This window comes from Alexandromys fortis, unplaced genomic scaffold (genome assembly GCF_014885135.2).
Source record: "Alexandromys fortis isolate MF-2015 unplaced genomic scaffold, M_Fortis_MF-2015_v1.1 scaffold_438, whole genome shotgun sequence".
Classification (NCBI taxonomy): domain Eukaryota; kingdom Metazoa; phylum Chordata; class Mammalia; order Rodentia; family Cricetidae; genus Alexandromys; species Alexandromys fortis.
This window is the reverse complement of record NW_026068346.1, coordinates 136,959-154,353: the sequence shown is the minus strand read 5'-3', so window position 1 is coordinate 154,353 and position 17,395 is coordinate 136,959. Positions and strand designations below refer to the sequence as shown.

General features: G+C 47.0%; 1 protein-coding gene across 6 annotated transcripts in view; it reads right to left on the bottom strand.

The window, feature by feature from the left end:
• Positions 1–2,726: 2,726 nt before the first annotated feature.
• The window catches only part of Zscan25 (zinc finger and SCAN domain containing 25), a 39,292-nt gene continuing 24,623 nt past the window's right edge, over positions 2,727–17,395 (bottom strand). For 4 of the 6 annotated variants that reach the window (XM_050132923.1, XM_050132926.1, XM_050132924.1 and 1 more), the window contains exons 4-8: positions 11,547–11,951; positions 8,507–8,708; positions 7,711–7,802; positions 6,191–6,314; positions 2,727–4,535 (exon numbers count right to left, since the gene is read on the bottom strand). In XM_050132923.1, the coding sequence (XP_049988880.1) occupies positions 3,706–4,535; positions 6,191–6,314; positions 7,711–7,802; positions 8,507–8,708; positions 11,547–11,933 (1,635 nt within the window). In that variant the 5' untranslated portion in view covers positions 11,934–11,951 and the 3' untranslated portion in view covers positions 2,727–3,705. Of the gene's footprint in view, positions 4,536–6,190; positions 6,315–7,710; positions 7,803–8,506; positions 8,709–11,546; positions 11,952–13,388; positions 13,525–14,161; positions 14,320–17,395 lie in introns of those variants that run through there. The other 2 variants (XM_050132922.1, XM_050132921.1) reach the window with 2 other exon arrangements.

Genomic DNA, 17,395 nt, shown 5'->3' with positions numbered 1-17,395 from the left:
CACAGTCAACAAGACATTGCCTCAAAAGCCCAGTCAAAGCCATGGCATGAGGGATACTCATGTTACTTAAGTTCTCAAATTTATGAACAGCAAAAAAAAAAAAAAAAGTCTCAACAGGTAAAGGTGCTTGCCATCAGGCCTGAAAAACATCCAAAACTCACCAATTCCTGAAAACTGTCCTGACCTCTCTACATGTGTGCCATGGCAATTGTGTGTACACGCACGTGCACACACATGTAAAAATAAAATCTGAAGAATTTAACAGCAGGGAAAACCTTTCATGCCAGCGAATTAATACAAGAAAATGTAGTTACATTGCCCTTTTTGCTTACGTATATAGTGTCTGGGTGGTCACATGTGTACATGACCATCAAGGTTGATATTGTGTGTTTCTCTCCCACCTTTCTTCATCTTGTATATTGATAAACCCAGACCTAGTTCTTTTTGCTAGTCTGGCTAGCAAGCCTGCTCTGGGGACATGTCCCCAGGTTCTACCACCCCAAAACTGGAATTACAGATAGGCAGAGCAGCCAAGCCCACTTGGCACTGGGGATCTGAACTCCAGTCCTGATGCTTGCATAGCAAATGTTTTACCTCTAGGATCTCCCCTGCCCCAGGTTGTCACTAAGGAAATGTGTTTTTAATGCCTACAGACAACCCAACTTTGCTGAGCCAGCACATACATGCAAAATGGGGTTCACCTTGCAACGTGCTTGTTCTGTCAACCTGACAGTCCGAGGGTCTCCTGGGAACTTTCACTTAGCCACAGTTGAGATCAGCTTGACCTGTGATCTTATCTGTGGGGAACTGTCTTGATTGATGTGGGAAGATGCAAACAACTGTGGCCCACACTGTGGTCAGGGGTTCTGAGCCTGTTGAATGATCTCATGGTGCTACTATTTAACATCTGTCTTCAGGCCCTTTATCTTGTTGATTCTCTTGTTATTTGCCTATGAAGTATAAAACATTTCTATTTTGTCCTTTTATCTGAATTTTTGTCTCTGTTATGAATGTCCTAATACACAGCACAAATTATTAATACTCTGTTAAAAAAAAAGTTGAACACAGCAGGCATAAGCATACGTGCATCTCTCTGCTTTTTGTTGTTTATTTTTCAAGACAGGTTTTCAAGACTGGCTGCCCTGGAACTTACTCCGTAGGCCGGGCTGGCCTCAAATTTAGAGATCTACCTGCCACTTGCTCTTTAGGATGTGTAAAAGAATCTGTGTGTGTGTGTGTGTGTGCACGCACACATGCAGTCAGGTACTTGCAAAGACCAACAAAGGCCATTGGATCCATTGGGAGCTAGAGTTAGAAATGGTTACCCAACATGGGAGCTGGGATCCAAATCCTGCTCCTCTCAAGCACTCAGTCACCTCTCCAGCCTTCTCATCTTGACCGAATGATGTGACCAGCTGCTTTCAAGCTTCTGCTGTGACTTCCCCACAGTAACTGACTGCATCCTGCCACTGTGAGCTAAATCCTTTTTCTCCCCCTTTTTTTGGGGGGGGGGTGATGGTGGTGGTCAGGTTATATGACCACAGCAATAGAAATGAAAATAGAAAGAAGTTGGTATTCATGTTCCTAAATGTCAGATGACAAGAGTCCAAATGACTGGAGAGGAACATAAGGTGGATGGGAAATGCAACTCAGAGCAAGAAGCTCCAAGTTAAACCCCATCCTGAATCTCAGCACTGACGAAGCAAAGGCAGCCAGATTTCTCTGAGTTGGAGACCTGCCTGGACTACATAATGAGACCATTATCTTAAAAACACAACAAACAAAAAATCTTCAGACCCAGAGGATTCATGGGCTATCCACAGGCTCTGAAGATATAGTTCATCTGCAAAGTTGAGAATCCTACAAGCACAGGGATTTCTTAAAACATGTTATTTACATGTGTCTGTTTGTGGATATGCACTTGTGTGCAGATGCCAGAAGAGGTTGTCCAATCCCCAGGAGCTTGAATTACAATAGTATTGAGCCATTCAATGTGAGTACTGGGAATCAAACTCAGGTCTTCTTGCAAGAGCAATATGCACTCTTAATGGCTAAATAATCTCTCCAGCCTGTAAAGATTTATTTTTAATTATGTTCATACTCATGGGAAGTCTGTGTATGGGAATCAAGTACCCACAGAAGCTGGAAGACAGAAGCCCACAAGAATGTGTTGGATCCCCAGGAGAGGCAGCTACAGCCTGGTGTGAGCTGCCAGAACCAAACCTGGGTCCTCTGTCAGAGTAGCAACTCTCTTATCCATGGAGCCATCTCTTCAGCTCAAGCTCAAGGATAGTCCCTGTTTGATTCACTGGTGCAACCTAAGCTTTCAGAAATGTTCCTCCCACACTGCAGGACCTCAATAAACACAGGATGAACAAGATAAAAACAAAGAGGTCAGCCAGCCTGGTGGAGCAGATGTGGAACTCTACCTACTCCAGAGGATGGAGCTGGAGGGTTCAAGGCTTGCATGGGCCACAAAACAATTCCAAGGCAAGCCTGAGCAAACTAACTTCTAAAAAAGGGGAGAGGTAGAGCTGGAGATATAGCTTAGTGGCATGATGCTTGCCTAGCATGTTAGGCTATAGGTTTAATCCCCAACACCACATACACACGTCCCTCACTCTCACTGAGGTATTATATATACGAAAGTGTCATCAAATACAGAGCATTAATACTAGTTTGTCTTTCAGATTAAATTCATCAGGTATTTTCAGGGAAGTTACTAATTGTCTTAAAATATGTTCACGTTTATTCAATGATCAGTAGCAAAATATTAATTTCCTAGTAGCTGTGGTTACAGTGCAAGGAGTAGTGGGAGGGGGAGACTTTACAGATGAGGGTAGAACGTTCTAGTCCACGACAATAAGGCTGCCAAGAAAGCTAAATAAACAAGGCTGCATGAGAGAAGTCCCCACCTGAGGTGGAGGGCATGTGAGACCTCACACAGGGACAGGCCTTCACAGGAGTGTACCAAGGTTCTGATGTGGCACTTGCAACAACACGTGCTTTGGGATACTTACAAGCTACTGCTCCGGCTTTGCTCACAAGCTCCAAGATCTCACTGGTCCCAATCACCATGGCATTCTCTGAGCCAGGAGCACAGTGGGTGCTTAAATATTTTCAAATGAAAAATAGAGGGAAGGCAGGCCTGAGCTAAAGATCTCGCAGGCAAGACAGAGTTCTCTACAAATTGAGCTTCAAGGCTGGGCACATACCTCAGTCAGTAGGGTACCCCACCTAGCATGCACAAAATCCTGGGTTTCATCTCCAACATAGCATAAGCCAGGTATGGTGGCACATTCCAATAATCCCTGCACTGGGAAGATGGAGGCAGGAGTATCAGAAGTTCAAGACCATCTTTAGCTACACAACTAGTCCGAGACCAACTTAAATAATACGAGACCTTATCTCAAAATGAAAAGAAAAATGAGCTTCAAGTTGCCAATATGCAATAAAATTTTGCCCTTACCTCCGAACTTGCTTAGGAGGTGGATTCCCAACAACCTCCCCCCCAAAAAAACTGAAGCTTAGGATTGTGTTTCCCTACAACAGGTGAAGGAAAACTGTGGGCCCTCTGGAAGCTCTCCATACACCAGGCTCTGTCCTCCTCCTGCTTGAGCACATTCTGTTGTCCTTCACTGGGCACTGCCCAGGACACTCAGTACAATGCAAGTACCCCTGAGGCAGAGCCGGCCCACGATACGTTCACTGCACAGGGGGCTCTTGGCGATGCTGGGTCTTCTGGTGCCTGTTGAGGATGGACCTCTGGTTGAAGCTGCGGCCGCAGGCGGGGCAGTGATAGGGCTTCTCGCCCGTGTGGATCCTCTGATGCCGCACCAGCCGCTCCCCCTTGCTGAAGCGCTTGCCGCATACCTGGCAGCCATAGGGCTTCTCCCCAGTGTGTGCACGCCGGTGCACCGCCAGGTTGGCATTCCTGCTGAAGCTCTTGCCACACTCGCAGGTGTAGGGCTTCTCCCCAGTGTGTGTCCTGCGATGCACCAGCAGGTGCTGCCTCCGGCTGAAGCCCTTCCAGCAGTCTGCACACTTATAGGGTTTCTCCCCCGTGTGGCTGCGCTGGTGCACCTCCAGGTGATGCCTCTGGCTGAAGGTCTTCCAGCACTCACCGCACACATAGGGCCTTTTGCCCAGGTGGGTCCTCTGATGTTTGGTGAGGTACTCCCTCAGGGTGAAACCTTTCCCGCACTCCACACAGCCAAAGGACTTCTCCTCTTCATGTGTTCGCTGGTGTCTGACAAGATTGGAGCTGCGACTAAAGCCTTTTCCACACTCAGGGCACTGGAAAGGTTTCCAGAAAGAATTGTGGGTGTTAAGGGTGTCTGGCAGGGGGACCCCATGCTGAGGAGCAGGGAGCCCAGGTAAACTGGCTCCAGATCCCCCAGGCTCCTGCTCACAGGCACCCCCTGGTCCAGGAACCTGGATGGCGGTTTCTCCAAACCCATCGGAAGTCAACCCAACAAATGTTCTTTTCAGATCTTCCTGCTGGGGTTTGGCCTCCTTCTCCTTGTTCCCAGCACCTGTGTGGCAAAGGAGGTCAACACTGTGGTGATGCTCCAGCACAGACCCTCCAACTGTTACTTTCTTTCACACCCAGAAATCAGGTGTAACCCTGTCTTTCTGTCTCTCTGTCCCTGTTTCTCTGCTAGCTCTAAAGAGCTGCTGTGACCTTGTAGCCTCACCCTCTCTCTCCCACTTGCAAATGTGAGCAAGACCAGCTCTTCCACACACAGGTAGACACAAACACCTGTTGTAACTTTCCACTCTTATCTAAGGTTTTCTGCATGCCAGGAGCCAGTAGGCTAGGTCAGAACTAGGTATGGGCTTCCCACCACCATTCCCCAAACCTACAAAAGAACAAGCTTACTTCTTTGTGGATCTGAAAGGAATGAAGAGACCTACAGGCTGTCATCTCTCCTCTCCAGGCCCCCCATAGCTGCCTATGCGTTCAGGCTCCAGCATATTATCTAAGGCTGTTTGTAATGTCATTCCTCCTCAGACCTGAAGGCCTCCTCTCCCACTTTGATGCTTTTGCCTTGCTAGAAAGAGACATCTGAAAGGAGACTCCTCTCACTTCCCTTTCTGCCTTCCTCAAAGAGTGACCACCCAGGGAACTTCATGCACCACCTTGGTGGTGGTGATGGTTTGGTTTTCTGGGATAGGATCTCGCTCTGTAACACATGCTGGCTTTGAACTCATGCAATTCTGAAGGGGGAAATCTCAGGCCTGCATAACCATACCCAGCTTCCTAATATGTCCCATTAATGGCTCATCTTCTTTTCCTCTGATCAACAACCTCAACACCTTTCATGTCCATGAACCCTGAACTCTGACCTTTCTTTACTCCTTACCACCTCCTTGCCTTGATACCAAATTGACTGACAGATTTTAATACTCACCCCCCACTTAAGGTTCTGTTAGTTCAGACTTTTACTTCCTTCAAAACTCTAACTCAATGGGGCTGGAGAGACAACTCAGTGGTTAAGAGCACTTGTGTAACCAGGGGCTCTGAGTTCAGATCCCAGCATGCATAGAACAAGCCCAGTGTGGTTTTATACATGCCTGTAACACCACCATTGTAGTGGCAGAGACAGGAAGATCACTAGAACTGTTAGTCTAGCTGAAAAAGTCAAGCTCCCGGTTTAGGGAGAGAGACCTTGCCTCAAAGGAGTAAGGCAGAGTGACAAAGGGAGAAACCCAACACTCCCTCTTCTTTCCTCTGAGCATGAGCACAGCTATGTGCATACATATACACATGTGCACATATACCACACATACACAAATCTAACTCAGATTTCTATGAAAAGCACAACCTAGAGTTCTCTTCCCCTGGCCTCTTTTACACTGATATAATCAGTTAGCCCTCACTTATGCTACACTTATTAGCACACCCACACACTACATTCTCTCATCCAGCGCACTCCCTGCCCCAACAGAAAGCTGCCACATAGGGCCTGCATGCAGGGGGTGTTCAGTAACCATCTGCTGGAGAACCAGAACAAGCGCTTCTCTTCTGCTCCCTTCCTTTCTCTCTAGTGCTCGATGCCCCTTAGTCATGGGCACACTTCTCCAAGACTCCCTATACTATCTGGTCAGCAGCACTACGGCTAGGACAAGACTCTTAAACTGAAGCTTTCAAAACTCCTTTCTTACCTGTGCCAGGCAACAATCTTACCTGGAAGGACCCCACAGTCTTGTGATTCCACGTATTCCCCGAAGCAGTCAATCTGAGCTGGGGCCACGTGCCTCCATTCCTCTTCAGGAAAAGCCAGAGCCATGTCTTTAAAAGGCCCCAGACCCTAAAACAACAAAAGACTGCTATAGATAAAGAAAGAAGACTGGAGGCTACAGAGATGGCTCAACCATTAAGAGCACTTGCTCTCCTCTAGAGGACAGGGGTTAAGTTCCTAGTACCTATATAACAACTACTATAACTGCCTGTAACTAACGGTTCCTAGGGATCAGACACCATCTTCTGGACTCTGAGTGCACCAGGCACACATGTGATGCACATACATACACACACATGTGCAGGCAAAACATTCATACATCTAAAAAAGATAAAAATAAATTAAGAGAAAAAAGTAAGAACCCTAAAGTTGGTGAAATAACTCAGTGTGTTAAGGTGCTGGCTGCCAAGCAAGATGACCTCAGTTGAGTTCCTAGAAACAAAATGATGGACGGAGAGAACTGGTTCTAGCAAGCTGTCCTCCGACCTCTACATGAGCACTGTGGCACACCTCCCACAACACATACACTAGAAACTTTGTCAAAAAAAGGTGGGGTAGTCTACCAGTAGCTTCAAAACCAGGCTCAAGCACAGCAAAGACAGAAGCAACTGGACCTGGATGAGTTGGGAGAACTGCCATCTTCCAACAGCTTTAATAGGGTGACCAACATGTTCAGAACCTGCTACTATGGCCCTGCTTGGCCTCGCCATCTCAGCAACCTCCTCAAGTTTGAGCCTAGAAGCCTGTGTGTTCCCTCAAGCCCCAGCTTAAGGTTATGCTTTTTTAAAGAAGTGCTCAGTAGGTGAAGCCCGATGCCCAACAGAAAGGTGGAGAAACGACTACACGAAGCTGTCCTCTGACCGACATGTGTAGTGGTATGGACACCTACACATCTATCTTATACATGTGCACACAAGAGGATAAATAATACATTTTAATTTAAAAGAATAAAGCATGTTAAATAAACAAAATGGAGTATGGTACTTAGGAATAAGCATCAGCTGGTGGAGTGCTTGCCTAGCATGTCCAAAGCCCGGGGCTCCATTCTCAGCATCACACAGTAAGGTGTCTCTGCACGCCCATTATCCCAGTACTCAGGGTGTGGAAACACAAGAATCGGAAGCATAAAGACATCATCTTCTACTTTTTTTAAAAAAAAAAAATTAATGATTTACTTTTCTATGTGTGAGAAAGAGTAAGAGACGTATGTGCAACCCTCTGGGAGGCCAGAAAAGAGCCTCAGATCTGCTGAGCTGGAACTACAAGGAAGCTGTGATCCATCAAACACGAATGTTGGAAGTCTACCTTGTGTCTTCTGGAAGAACAGGAAACACTTTCATCTGCTGACTCACCTCTCTGACCCATGAGCTACATATAGAGTTTAAGGGTAACCTGGGCTATGTAAAGCCCTGTCTCAAAAAATACACAAATCAACAAAATCTCCAAAACAGAAATGTTAGCTCACCTGGGATGTTGCTGCAAGGAACCCTGCAGCAATTTCTTGGTCTCTGGTGCTCACAGAGGGAAGACCTGGACCCGCGTGAAGAATGGGCAGTGCTGAGCAGAACACAAAAAAGGATCAGGGCTGTTGTCCACCAATTCAAAAGCACCTTAACCCATACACACCATCTCAGAACTACAGACCACAAAGAATTACATCAGGACCAGGCAGTGGTGGCCACATGCCTTTAATCCCCAGTACTTGGGAGGCAGAGGAAGGTGGATCTCCCTGAGCTCGAGCCAGCCTGCTCCATGAAGCGGGTTCCAGAAGCTGGGCTACAGAGAGAAATGTTATCTCAAAAATTAAAATAATAATAATAATAACAAAATAGAGAGAATTACTTCAGTACCACAATGACCTATAGCCAAGAGTCTAGGAGTCCCCTGCCCTTTTCTGGCTGAGAAGACTATCCCAACCCTGTCCCCTCAGAGTTAGTCACACTCCTGAGTCACTCATGAAAACAACTTTCTGAGACTCAGTAAAAATGAAGCCTCATGTGGGTATGGCTTGTCTCCTCACTTAATACCTAACTCTCCCATATCATCAGCATAGTTCCTAGTGGTTCTAGAAGGGGGAGGAAGAAGAAATGATAAGAGAACATGATTCTAGATGTGTCCCCTAAAACCAGTCAAGGTGTAAAAAACCATTCCATCTGTTTCCTACTGGGGTAAAGGAAGTAGCCTGGAAAACTCAATATTATACTTTACTAGTAACTACTTAGCCCAGTGCTGACCTTTCATCCTCATCACTGGCATCTTACCTTGCTCCTGGAAGGCCTGTGTCCCATCTCCAGGGCCCTGGCTCAGCTGTTCTGCAGTGCTTGGGCCCAGGCTTTGAACTCCTTCCCCCTGCAACATCCCCCACTCAGGCTTGACTTCTACGGGACCCAAGTGGATGCCTGATTGCCAAGATCCTCCACCAAGGGCTGTGACCAGCTGTTCTCCCTGGGCATGGCATGGAACCTAAGAAGAATGCACATACCAGTTAGAATGAGACCTGCTGGAGGTTGTTAGAAAAAGAGCTGAAATAAAACTGAAAAAGAAAGCAAGGCTAGTGGTGCAAATCAGCTAGTAGAGTGCTTGCCTTGCATGCATGAAGCCCTGTAAGCCCTGAAGCCCTGAGTTCCATCCCCAACACCACATAAACCCAGTATGATGGTCCAAGCTGTAATCCTAGCACCCAGTAGAGGGGGGAAGCCCTCCACCCCCGCGTTCAAAACCAGCCTGGCCTAACTGGTCTAATTAATGAATTGCAGGCACACCAGGGCTACCCAGTAGACCCTGTTTAAAAAAAAAAAAAAAGACTAGAAAGAAGAGCAGGAAAGAAGAAGAGAGGAAGGGAGGAGCGGAGTTGCAAAAGAGAAAAGGTGGAAGAGGAAAGAAAGCTGTTGACTTCTTCCACATGAAGAAAGCTAAATAAATGCTTCTAAAATGAACTAGCTAATGAGAAAGAGCGGCTCTACAAAAAGTGGAGCTTTGAAGTGACATTCTCATAGAAACAAGCCCTGCTCCCTTTTCTTCTCTTTCATACATTTTAATAATGATAATCAACTTGACAGTTCTAGAGTCACCTATGAGGCAAACCTCTGCGCTTATCTGGGAGGGAGATTTGTCTAGATTTGGTTACCTGAGGTAGCATGCCCCAGCTTAAACGCAGCCCCACTATCCCATGGGCTGAGGTCCTACACTGAATCAGAGGAGAAAGTGAGGGGCTGGAGAGAGCTCGGTAGCAAGGAGTACATACTGTTTTTGCAGAGGACCTACATTTTGTTTCTAGTGCCCACACCAGGCAGCTTACAACCACCTGTAGCTTGTAGCGCCAGGGGATCCAATGTCCTCTGTGGATACCCGAATATATGTGCACATTCTAACACACAGACACACATATGGTGTGGGATAATTGTCTGTATTATGTCAATCATGTTTTGAATAAACGCTGATTGGCCAGATAGGAAATATAGGCGGGAAAACCAGACAGGAAGTAGAAATGATGTAATGAGAACAGGAGAATACGGGGAAGAAGAAAGTTGATTCCTCCCACTCCTGCCCAGATCACCGAAGCAGCAAGATGTGATTTGTCTCACTGAAAAAAAGGTATTGAGCCACATGGCTAACATAGATCAGAAAAATGGGTTAATCAAGATGTGAGAGTTAGCCAGTGAGAGGCTAGAGCTAATGGGCCAATCAGCTTATAACTTATAGAGATCTCTGTGTGATTTTCATTGGGGCTAAATGGCTGTGGGGACTAGGCAGGACAGAAACCCCACAAACAAGCCACCCCTCCATGTTATACACATACACACAATAAAAGAAGTAAATGTTTTAATCTTTAAAACAAAAGGAGAAATTGACCTGAGCACCAGCATTCATCACTGCTTCCTGAAAGGCAGATGTGTGTGGTCAGCTGTTTCATAGTCTTGCCACCATACTTTTCCAAAAAACTGTGAGACAAAATGTAAGCATCTCTCTCTGGTAACTCCTGGCCTTAAGGTAGTTATTTAAGGGCCAGAGAGATGGTTCAGTGATTAAGAGTATTGGCTGCTCTTCCAGAGGACCCTGGTTCAATTTGTAGCATCACATGGCAGCTCACAAGTAGCTGTACCTCTAGTTCCAGGGGATCTGGACTCCAGAGACACTGCATGCACATGCTGCACAGATATACTTGCAGGCAAAACACCCATACACAAAACAGAATAAAACAAAAATTTCAAAGTTATTTAAAATGTCTTTTCTTTGCATAGATATGTGTGGTTGGTATGTATGATATGTATGTGGGTACATGTGCATGCACATGCAGAGGACAATGGGTGACTTCAGTGTCTACCTTTATCACTGTGCATCTTATGTATTTAGGCAAAGTCTGTCATCTGATTTCTTGCTTGCTGATTTCACTGTCTACCTAGCCAGCTCACACGGCGGATGCTAATTCCACCTCCTGAGTGGATTACAGACTATCAAGCCTATCCAGCATTATGCATTTATGTGGGAGCTGGAAAACCAAACTCCAGTTCTCATTCGTTCACAGCAAATGTTCCATCCACTGAACTATGTCCCCAACCCCTAAAAAAAAAAAAATGTCTTTTAATATACCCCACTCAACTCTTTCTAAAACTGCTTTTTGCAACAAAGTGAATCCACGAATCTGGTTTTACCTGAGCGGAGGTACCGAAAGTTGAGTAAGAAAAATCCCAGAGTGACAGAGTGGGGTTGAGCCTAAATCCCAGTTGCCTCTGGCAGAACCACTGCCACTAGGCTCTTCCCCAAGGGCATGCAAAGCTCACAGTGGACCTGGAATACAGGTCCACTTAAACTTAAACTATGTTCACTGGATTTAAAGCTCACCCAGGGGTCCCTGATGCCTAAACCATGGACATCTTCCCTAGAGATGGCTTTTAAAAAAAATCTTATATATAACCAGTGCTGGTTCTCATCTTCCACCTTATGACAGGGACTCTTGCTCATCCCTGCTGAGGACGTCTGCCTAGCTGGACTGCAAACTTCTGGGGGCTCTCCTTGCTTTGTCCACCATCTCACCACCAGGAGTACACGTGCACACTCCCTCATGTGACCTTTACACGGTCCTGGAGATCTCATGATTGCAGAGCAAGTGCTTTACCCACTGAGCCATCTCTTCAACTCTGACTCTTGCTAAACAGCAGCCACTCTCTAGAAAGGCTGTTTGGGGGCTAGGGGATGATGGAGCAGGTTCTAAGTCTTATCCACTCCCACTACTTCCTTAACCTCTCCACTTTTGATTCCCACACCAACCGCACAAGGCCTGGACACCCTCTTCTCACCCACCGCCTTGGCCTCCGGTGTGCTCTCCATCAGGTCCTCCACCATGGCCACCAAAGCCTTGCCGCTGTCTGGGCTGTGCTCTCGGATCCAGGTGTAGAGCTCTCGGGGCAGGATGGTGAGGAACTGCTCCAGCACCAGCAGCTCCAGGATCTGCTCCTTGCTGTGCAGCTCTGGCTGCAGCCACCTCCGACAGAGCTCTTGGAGCTCCCTGAGGGCTTCCTGGGGACCAGCAGCCTCTTGGTAGCGGAACTGCCGAAACCTCAGCCGGAATGCCTCAGGACTGGAGTCCTCCCCTCCCCGGCCCCATGGCAGCTCCTTCTCCAGTTTCACCACTGGAGCACCCATCTGCTGCTGAGGATCTTCTGCCATCTCCAGGCGCTCTTTCAGCATCTTCAAGCTCCAGCAAGCCTGAGGATGACAACAGAGAGGGCCCTTCTGAGAACAGAAAACGCACACAGGAGGTCAGCCCTTCCAGTTTTGTGTTTGTTCTCAGGAAACTGATACAGATCTTCAAATCCTATCAGCTGATCTGGGGCTTCGGTTGGTCAGGGTGGAGACAACAAAGCAGGCAAAATCAAGACCAAGACAAACTTTGAGGTCAAGACCAACAAATTCACTAGTGGCTTGACGGTGACAGTGCTTTCTATCTAAGGACAATGCTGCACAGGCCATTGCCACTGCTCTTGAATGCCTGTGTAACTAGATGGTAAAGCCCTGTGCTGAAGACACAATACATTCTGGTTGCAGCAACTGGAGAAATCAAGCTGGAACTGACCTGGAACTTTCCCCCCCATTAACTAGTTTTCATAGTGCTGAAAGGTGCTATCCAGGCCCCTGGAGGAGAAAAGTCATTGCCGGTAATACATAGCAGGGAAGCCTGCAGGCTCTAACAAGGAATGACCTGCCAGGCAAGGTATGTCCACGGCTGTTAATAGTGGCTTGAAGGGAACCAACTACTTTCCGTCTGGATTTGTGGCTTGCTCCACAGGAGGAAATTCATGCCTGGTACTGTAAACCTGGTCAAAAATCCATAGCCAGGGAGACTGGGCCTAAGGGAGAACCTACAACTATGGTTTTGCTAAACAGACACGGCATCAAACCACCTTCTAAATATTTATGTTTATACCCACAGATTGGCTACTTCAGCCTTAGTCATGGAAGCCTCTTTCTGCTTACAGTTTGCACAGACACTTATAACTGGCCAAAGCTGAGTGTTCATCCAGATGTGGGACAACTGCGTCAACACCCCTACACAGCCAAGGCTCAGGGAACACAGAAGAGAGGACAGAGAGAATTTAAGAGCCAGAGGGTGGGAAAGAGTACTGTGACGTGCTGTCTTTTGGATGTGACACAGCCACTGCACTCACGAACTTATTGCCACACACGGCTTATATACCTGCACAGGACTAAGCCAGTAAAATCAGTCAGCATCCCAACAAAAAAGAAGAGGATATGAAAAGGGGTGTTTGGCTGTCCTGGGAGGAGAGGGGAGTTAGGGTAGCAATAGTCAAGACATGCTGTATGCATGGACAAAAGTGTCAAGAGAATAAGTAAAAGAGGAGACAGAGAAAGAATATGCAAGCAGCATATAGAACCATCTCCCTCCAAAAACATGGAAGGTTTAAAAAGATGAAAGAACGGGCTGGAGAGGCAGCCCAGTGATTAAGAGCACCTACTGCTCTTGCAGAGGACCCAGGTTCCGTTCCCAACACCCACACGGTGGCTCACAACCCGCTGTAACTCCAGTTCCGGAAGATCTGCTGTGTCTTCTGGACACTGTGGGTACCTAGCACACACATGGTACATAGACAAACATGAGAGGAAAAGAAAAAAAAACCCACCCACCATCTTTAATCTCTCAGCATTTGGATGAAGAGGCAGATGTTCTCTGTGAGTTAGAGGCCATCCTGGTCTACATAGTGAGTTCCAGGACAGCCAGAGCTACACAGTGCACAGTGAGTCCGTCTCGCGCAAAGAAAGATTAACAGCCACGGCAGTAGTTGCCTGTAATCCCGGAACCTGGTTTAGGCTGGCAGATGGTGAGTTCTAGGGCAATCTGGTTACACAGCTGGAAGAAAGCGAGAGGAGAACGGGAGAACAAGTGGGAAGCGAACATTACACCTGAGGAAAAAAGAGGCTGCAAAGCAGTCCGTAAAATGAGTCTTGTTTACTTCCGGGCGGGCAGGCTGGAGAGACAGGCCCCTGCCCCGAAGCACAAAAGCGCTCAGACTGTTGGCGCAACCAGCGGTCGAGAGGCCACGACCTTCGGCGACAGATTCTACTGGCTGTTCCTGTTTTTCTCCACCCGCCCCTTAAACCGATCCCTCACTTTCCGCCTACAGCACTCGTCTCTCTGCCGCATCGAGCTTTCACGAACGAGCCAGCTATTGCCTAGCTCGTTCCGCCGGCGCCCTGCGGGCAACAGGCCCCTCGTGGGTCTTTCCCCGCAGGCCTCTGGCAGACGGAAAGTGCCGCGTGGCTCTTCTTCCAACGACTGCCCGGCATCCGCGTCTAAATCGCCCCACTTCTTAGAGGCGCAGGGTCGAGGTCTTCCCGCGGAGCGTGGGCACCCTGCATTAGGCTCTCTCCGCCTGGCCCGGCCTCCGCCCGGTTCTTACCTGGGACCACGGCTGTGCGTGGAGAGGCGACCGTCCGGGCCGCAGCTGCCCTGCCGAGCTGCAACCCGCCCCGAGCCCACTCCGCCCCGAGCCGCTGCGGCCTTGACTGCCAGCGCGCTCAGCACCTGCTCGGGCCAGCGCGGACCGGAAGTGAGTGGCGGATGCTGTCAGGCAGGTGCCCTAATGAAAGGGCCCACGTCCGGTTCCTCTCTAGGACGCTCGGAGGTCTCAGAAGGAGGCATATCTCTATGGTGGGTCATGACTAGCGCAGGCTCCCCATCTATTTCCTGGCTCTACCGCACTTCCGTACATTTTTTTTTTTAATGAATCTCTACAAAAAAGGAGCTTTTCTGCTCTAGGCTAGTCTATGGGTATAAGCATAAATATTTTAACATTTTACGTGTATTTATTTATTGTGTGTCTGGACAACCTGAGGAGTCAGGTCTCACCTTCCTCTTTGTAGTTCCCGGGATAGAACTCAGACCACCGGGCTTGGGGCCAAGCTCAGTGATCCTGAACATAAATAATTTAGAAGGCGATTGACATATGTTCCTTTAGGAAAGATGATGGTTAGTTTTAACTGTCACTTTGACAATCTAGCATCACCCAGCAAAGTCTCAACGAGGAGTTAGACAACCCCTCCCTGTCAGGTTGGCCTGTGGGCATGACTTGGAAAGACACAGACTACTGTGGGTGGCACCATTCCCTGGGTTTGGGTCTTAGGCTGTGAAAGAATAAAGAAAGGGAGCTGAGTGGTAAGCACGCATACATTAACTAATATCTTCCTGCTCTCGACTGTGGGTGGAATGTGACCACCTGCTTCAAGTTCATGCTGCCTCTTTTCCCTACAATGAAGGCTGTAACCTGGAATTGTAAGCCAAAATAAACACGATCTACCCAAAGCTGTTTTTGCTTGACAAAACAGTTTCTATGTGGCCCTGGCTGTTAAGGAACTCACTCTGTAGGCCAGGCTAGCCTCAAACTCACAGAGATCTGCCTGCCTCTGTCTCCCGGTGCTAGGATTAAATGCTACCACTACCATGACTGGCTAATGACTGTATGTTTGGTGTTTTTGTTGTTGTTGTTGTTGTTTTTTGTTTGTTTGTTTGTTTGTTTGTTTGTTTGAGACAGGGCTTCTCTGTCTGTGTCACAGCCCTGGCTGTCCTGGAATTCTCTCTGTAGATCAGGCTGGGCTCAAATTCTCAGAGATCCACCTGCCTCTGCCTTCAGAGAGCTGGGATCGGATTAAAGGCATGTACCACCACCACCTGCCTGGCTTCATATTTTAACTATAACAGAATTACTAAAAAAGACAAGTACATGGATTCTCTTGGAAAAGGAAGATAGAACTTGTGATAAGGAGGTTGTCATATAGCAGGAGACATTTCAGTTAGGATTAATTCGACAGAGAAAAGTACTGGAACCCAGAGACTGGTGCTCAGGCCAGACATGGTGGTATACATCTTTTTTTTTTTTAAGACAAAGAAAGATAAATTCTTCTTAAATTTATCAAGAATGAAGTCTTCAAACTCTAACACTTCCATTGACAAATTAAATAAATGAAACTATAAAATTTCTCTGTAAAATTACACATGGTATACATCTTTAATATTAGCAATCAAGAGGCAGAGACAGGCAGATCTCTATGATCTCAGCTTAGGACCAAACTACTACTCTGCAAAGTATCAAAAATTATGTAAGTAAACAAGAAATAAATAATAAGATAGAAAGAGACCAGTGCCTGGAAAGTCATCAATATTGGAAGGAAATGGTTATGTTAGAATATTGCTGATGTACTTCATGTGTCCCTAACTCATCACTGGAAGAGAGAAGCTTTAGCACGGTGGTGCATGCCTGTAATCCCAATCAGCTCAGGCTGCCCTGAGCTATACAGTAAAATAAGATCCAGCCTGTGCTACATAGTGAGTTTGAGGCCAGTTTGGATTGAATATAATGAGAGGAAGAGAGATAGGTGATAGACAGACAGACAGACAGACAGGCAGACAGACAGACAGGCAGAATCCACTCACTCAGGAGCCCTCTGACTTCAGGACAGGATGAGGCAGTGCTGACATACTGATAGTTGGCCTGTTTGTCTCTCCAAAGGCCCAGGTTCCAGGCTATCCAGGGCTACAAAGCAAGACTCTTGTCACAAAAGCAATAAAATTATGTAAAAACTTATAAAAAATAGGTTAAATAAGTAAAATAAAACCAAAATCTCCTAGTAAAAATTTGCTACATGTGGTTGGTTGAGATGACTTAGTGATTAAAGGTGCCTGCCACTAGGCCTGAAAACCTGAGGTCAATTTCTGGGACCCATTTGGAGGAAAGAGACAACCAAACTCTCACAAGTTGTTCTCTGGCCTCTACACTTGCACCATGGTGCACCAGTATGTGAGTAAATATGGTATATTTTTAAATTAAAAACAAATTTTGCTTCATATGCAAATGTAACTACTCACCTCTGTCATAGTTATGATAACATAGTTCCACCCATAAACAAAACTCAAGTCCAAATGGATTAAAGACCTCAATATCAGGCTGAACACACTGAACCTGATAGAAGAGAAAGTGGGAAGTACTCTACAACACATGGGCACAGGAGACCACTTCCTACATATAACCCCAGCAGCACAGACATTGTTGAAATAAGGAACGGCGGGGCTGCGTCCCCAGCACCCCAGCTGCCTGCTAGCTTATGCCCGAAATAACAACACACAAATTGTATTCTTTTAAACACTGCTTGCCCATTATATCTAGCCTCTTCTTGGCTAATTCTCGCACCTGGACTAGCCCATTTCTAATAATGTGTGTAAGCACCCCAAGGTGTGATTACCGGGAAGATTCTATCCTACTTCCATCCTGGGTCGGAGCTGCCTGGGAGAGCAGAGCCTGGCGTCTCTGCTCCAGAAAGCAGAGCTGTCGAGTCTCTCTGGGAGCAGAGTGGAGTCTGCCTGAGGAGTCTTACCTCACTTCCTCCTGTTTATTCCTCCCACCTATGTTTTAACCTATCAGGGCAAGCAGTTTCTTGATTTAATTAACCAATGAAATCAACAGATTGATATATGACACTCCCACATCAAGACATTATGGCCAACATTGAGTAAATGGGACCTCCTGAAACCGAGAAGCTTCTGTAAAGCAAAGGACACTGTCACCAAGACAAAAAGGCAACCCACTGACTGGGAGAAGATCTTCACCAACCCTGCAACAGACAAAGGTCTGATCTCCAAT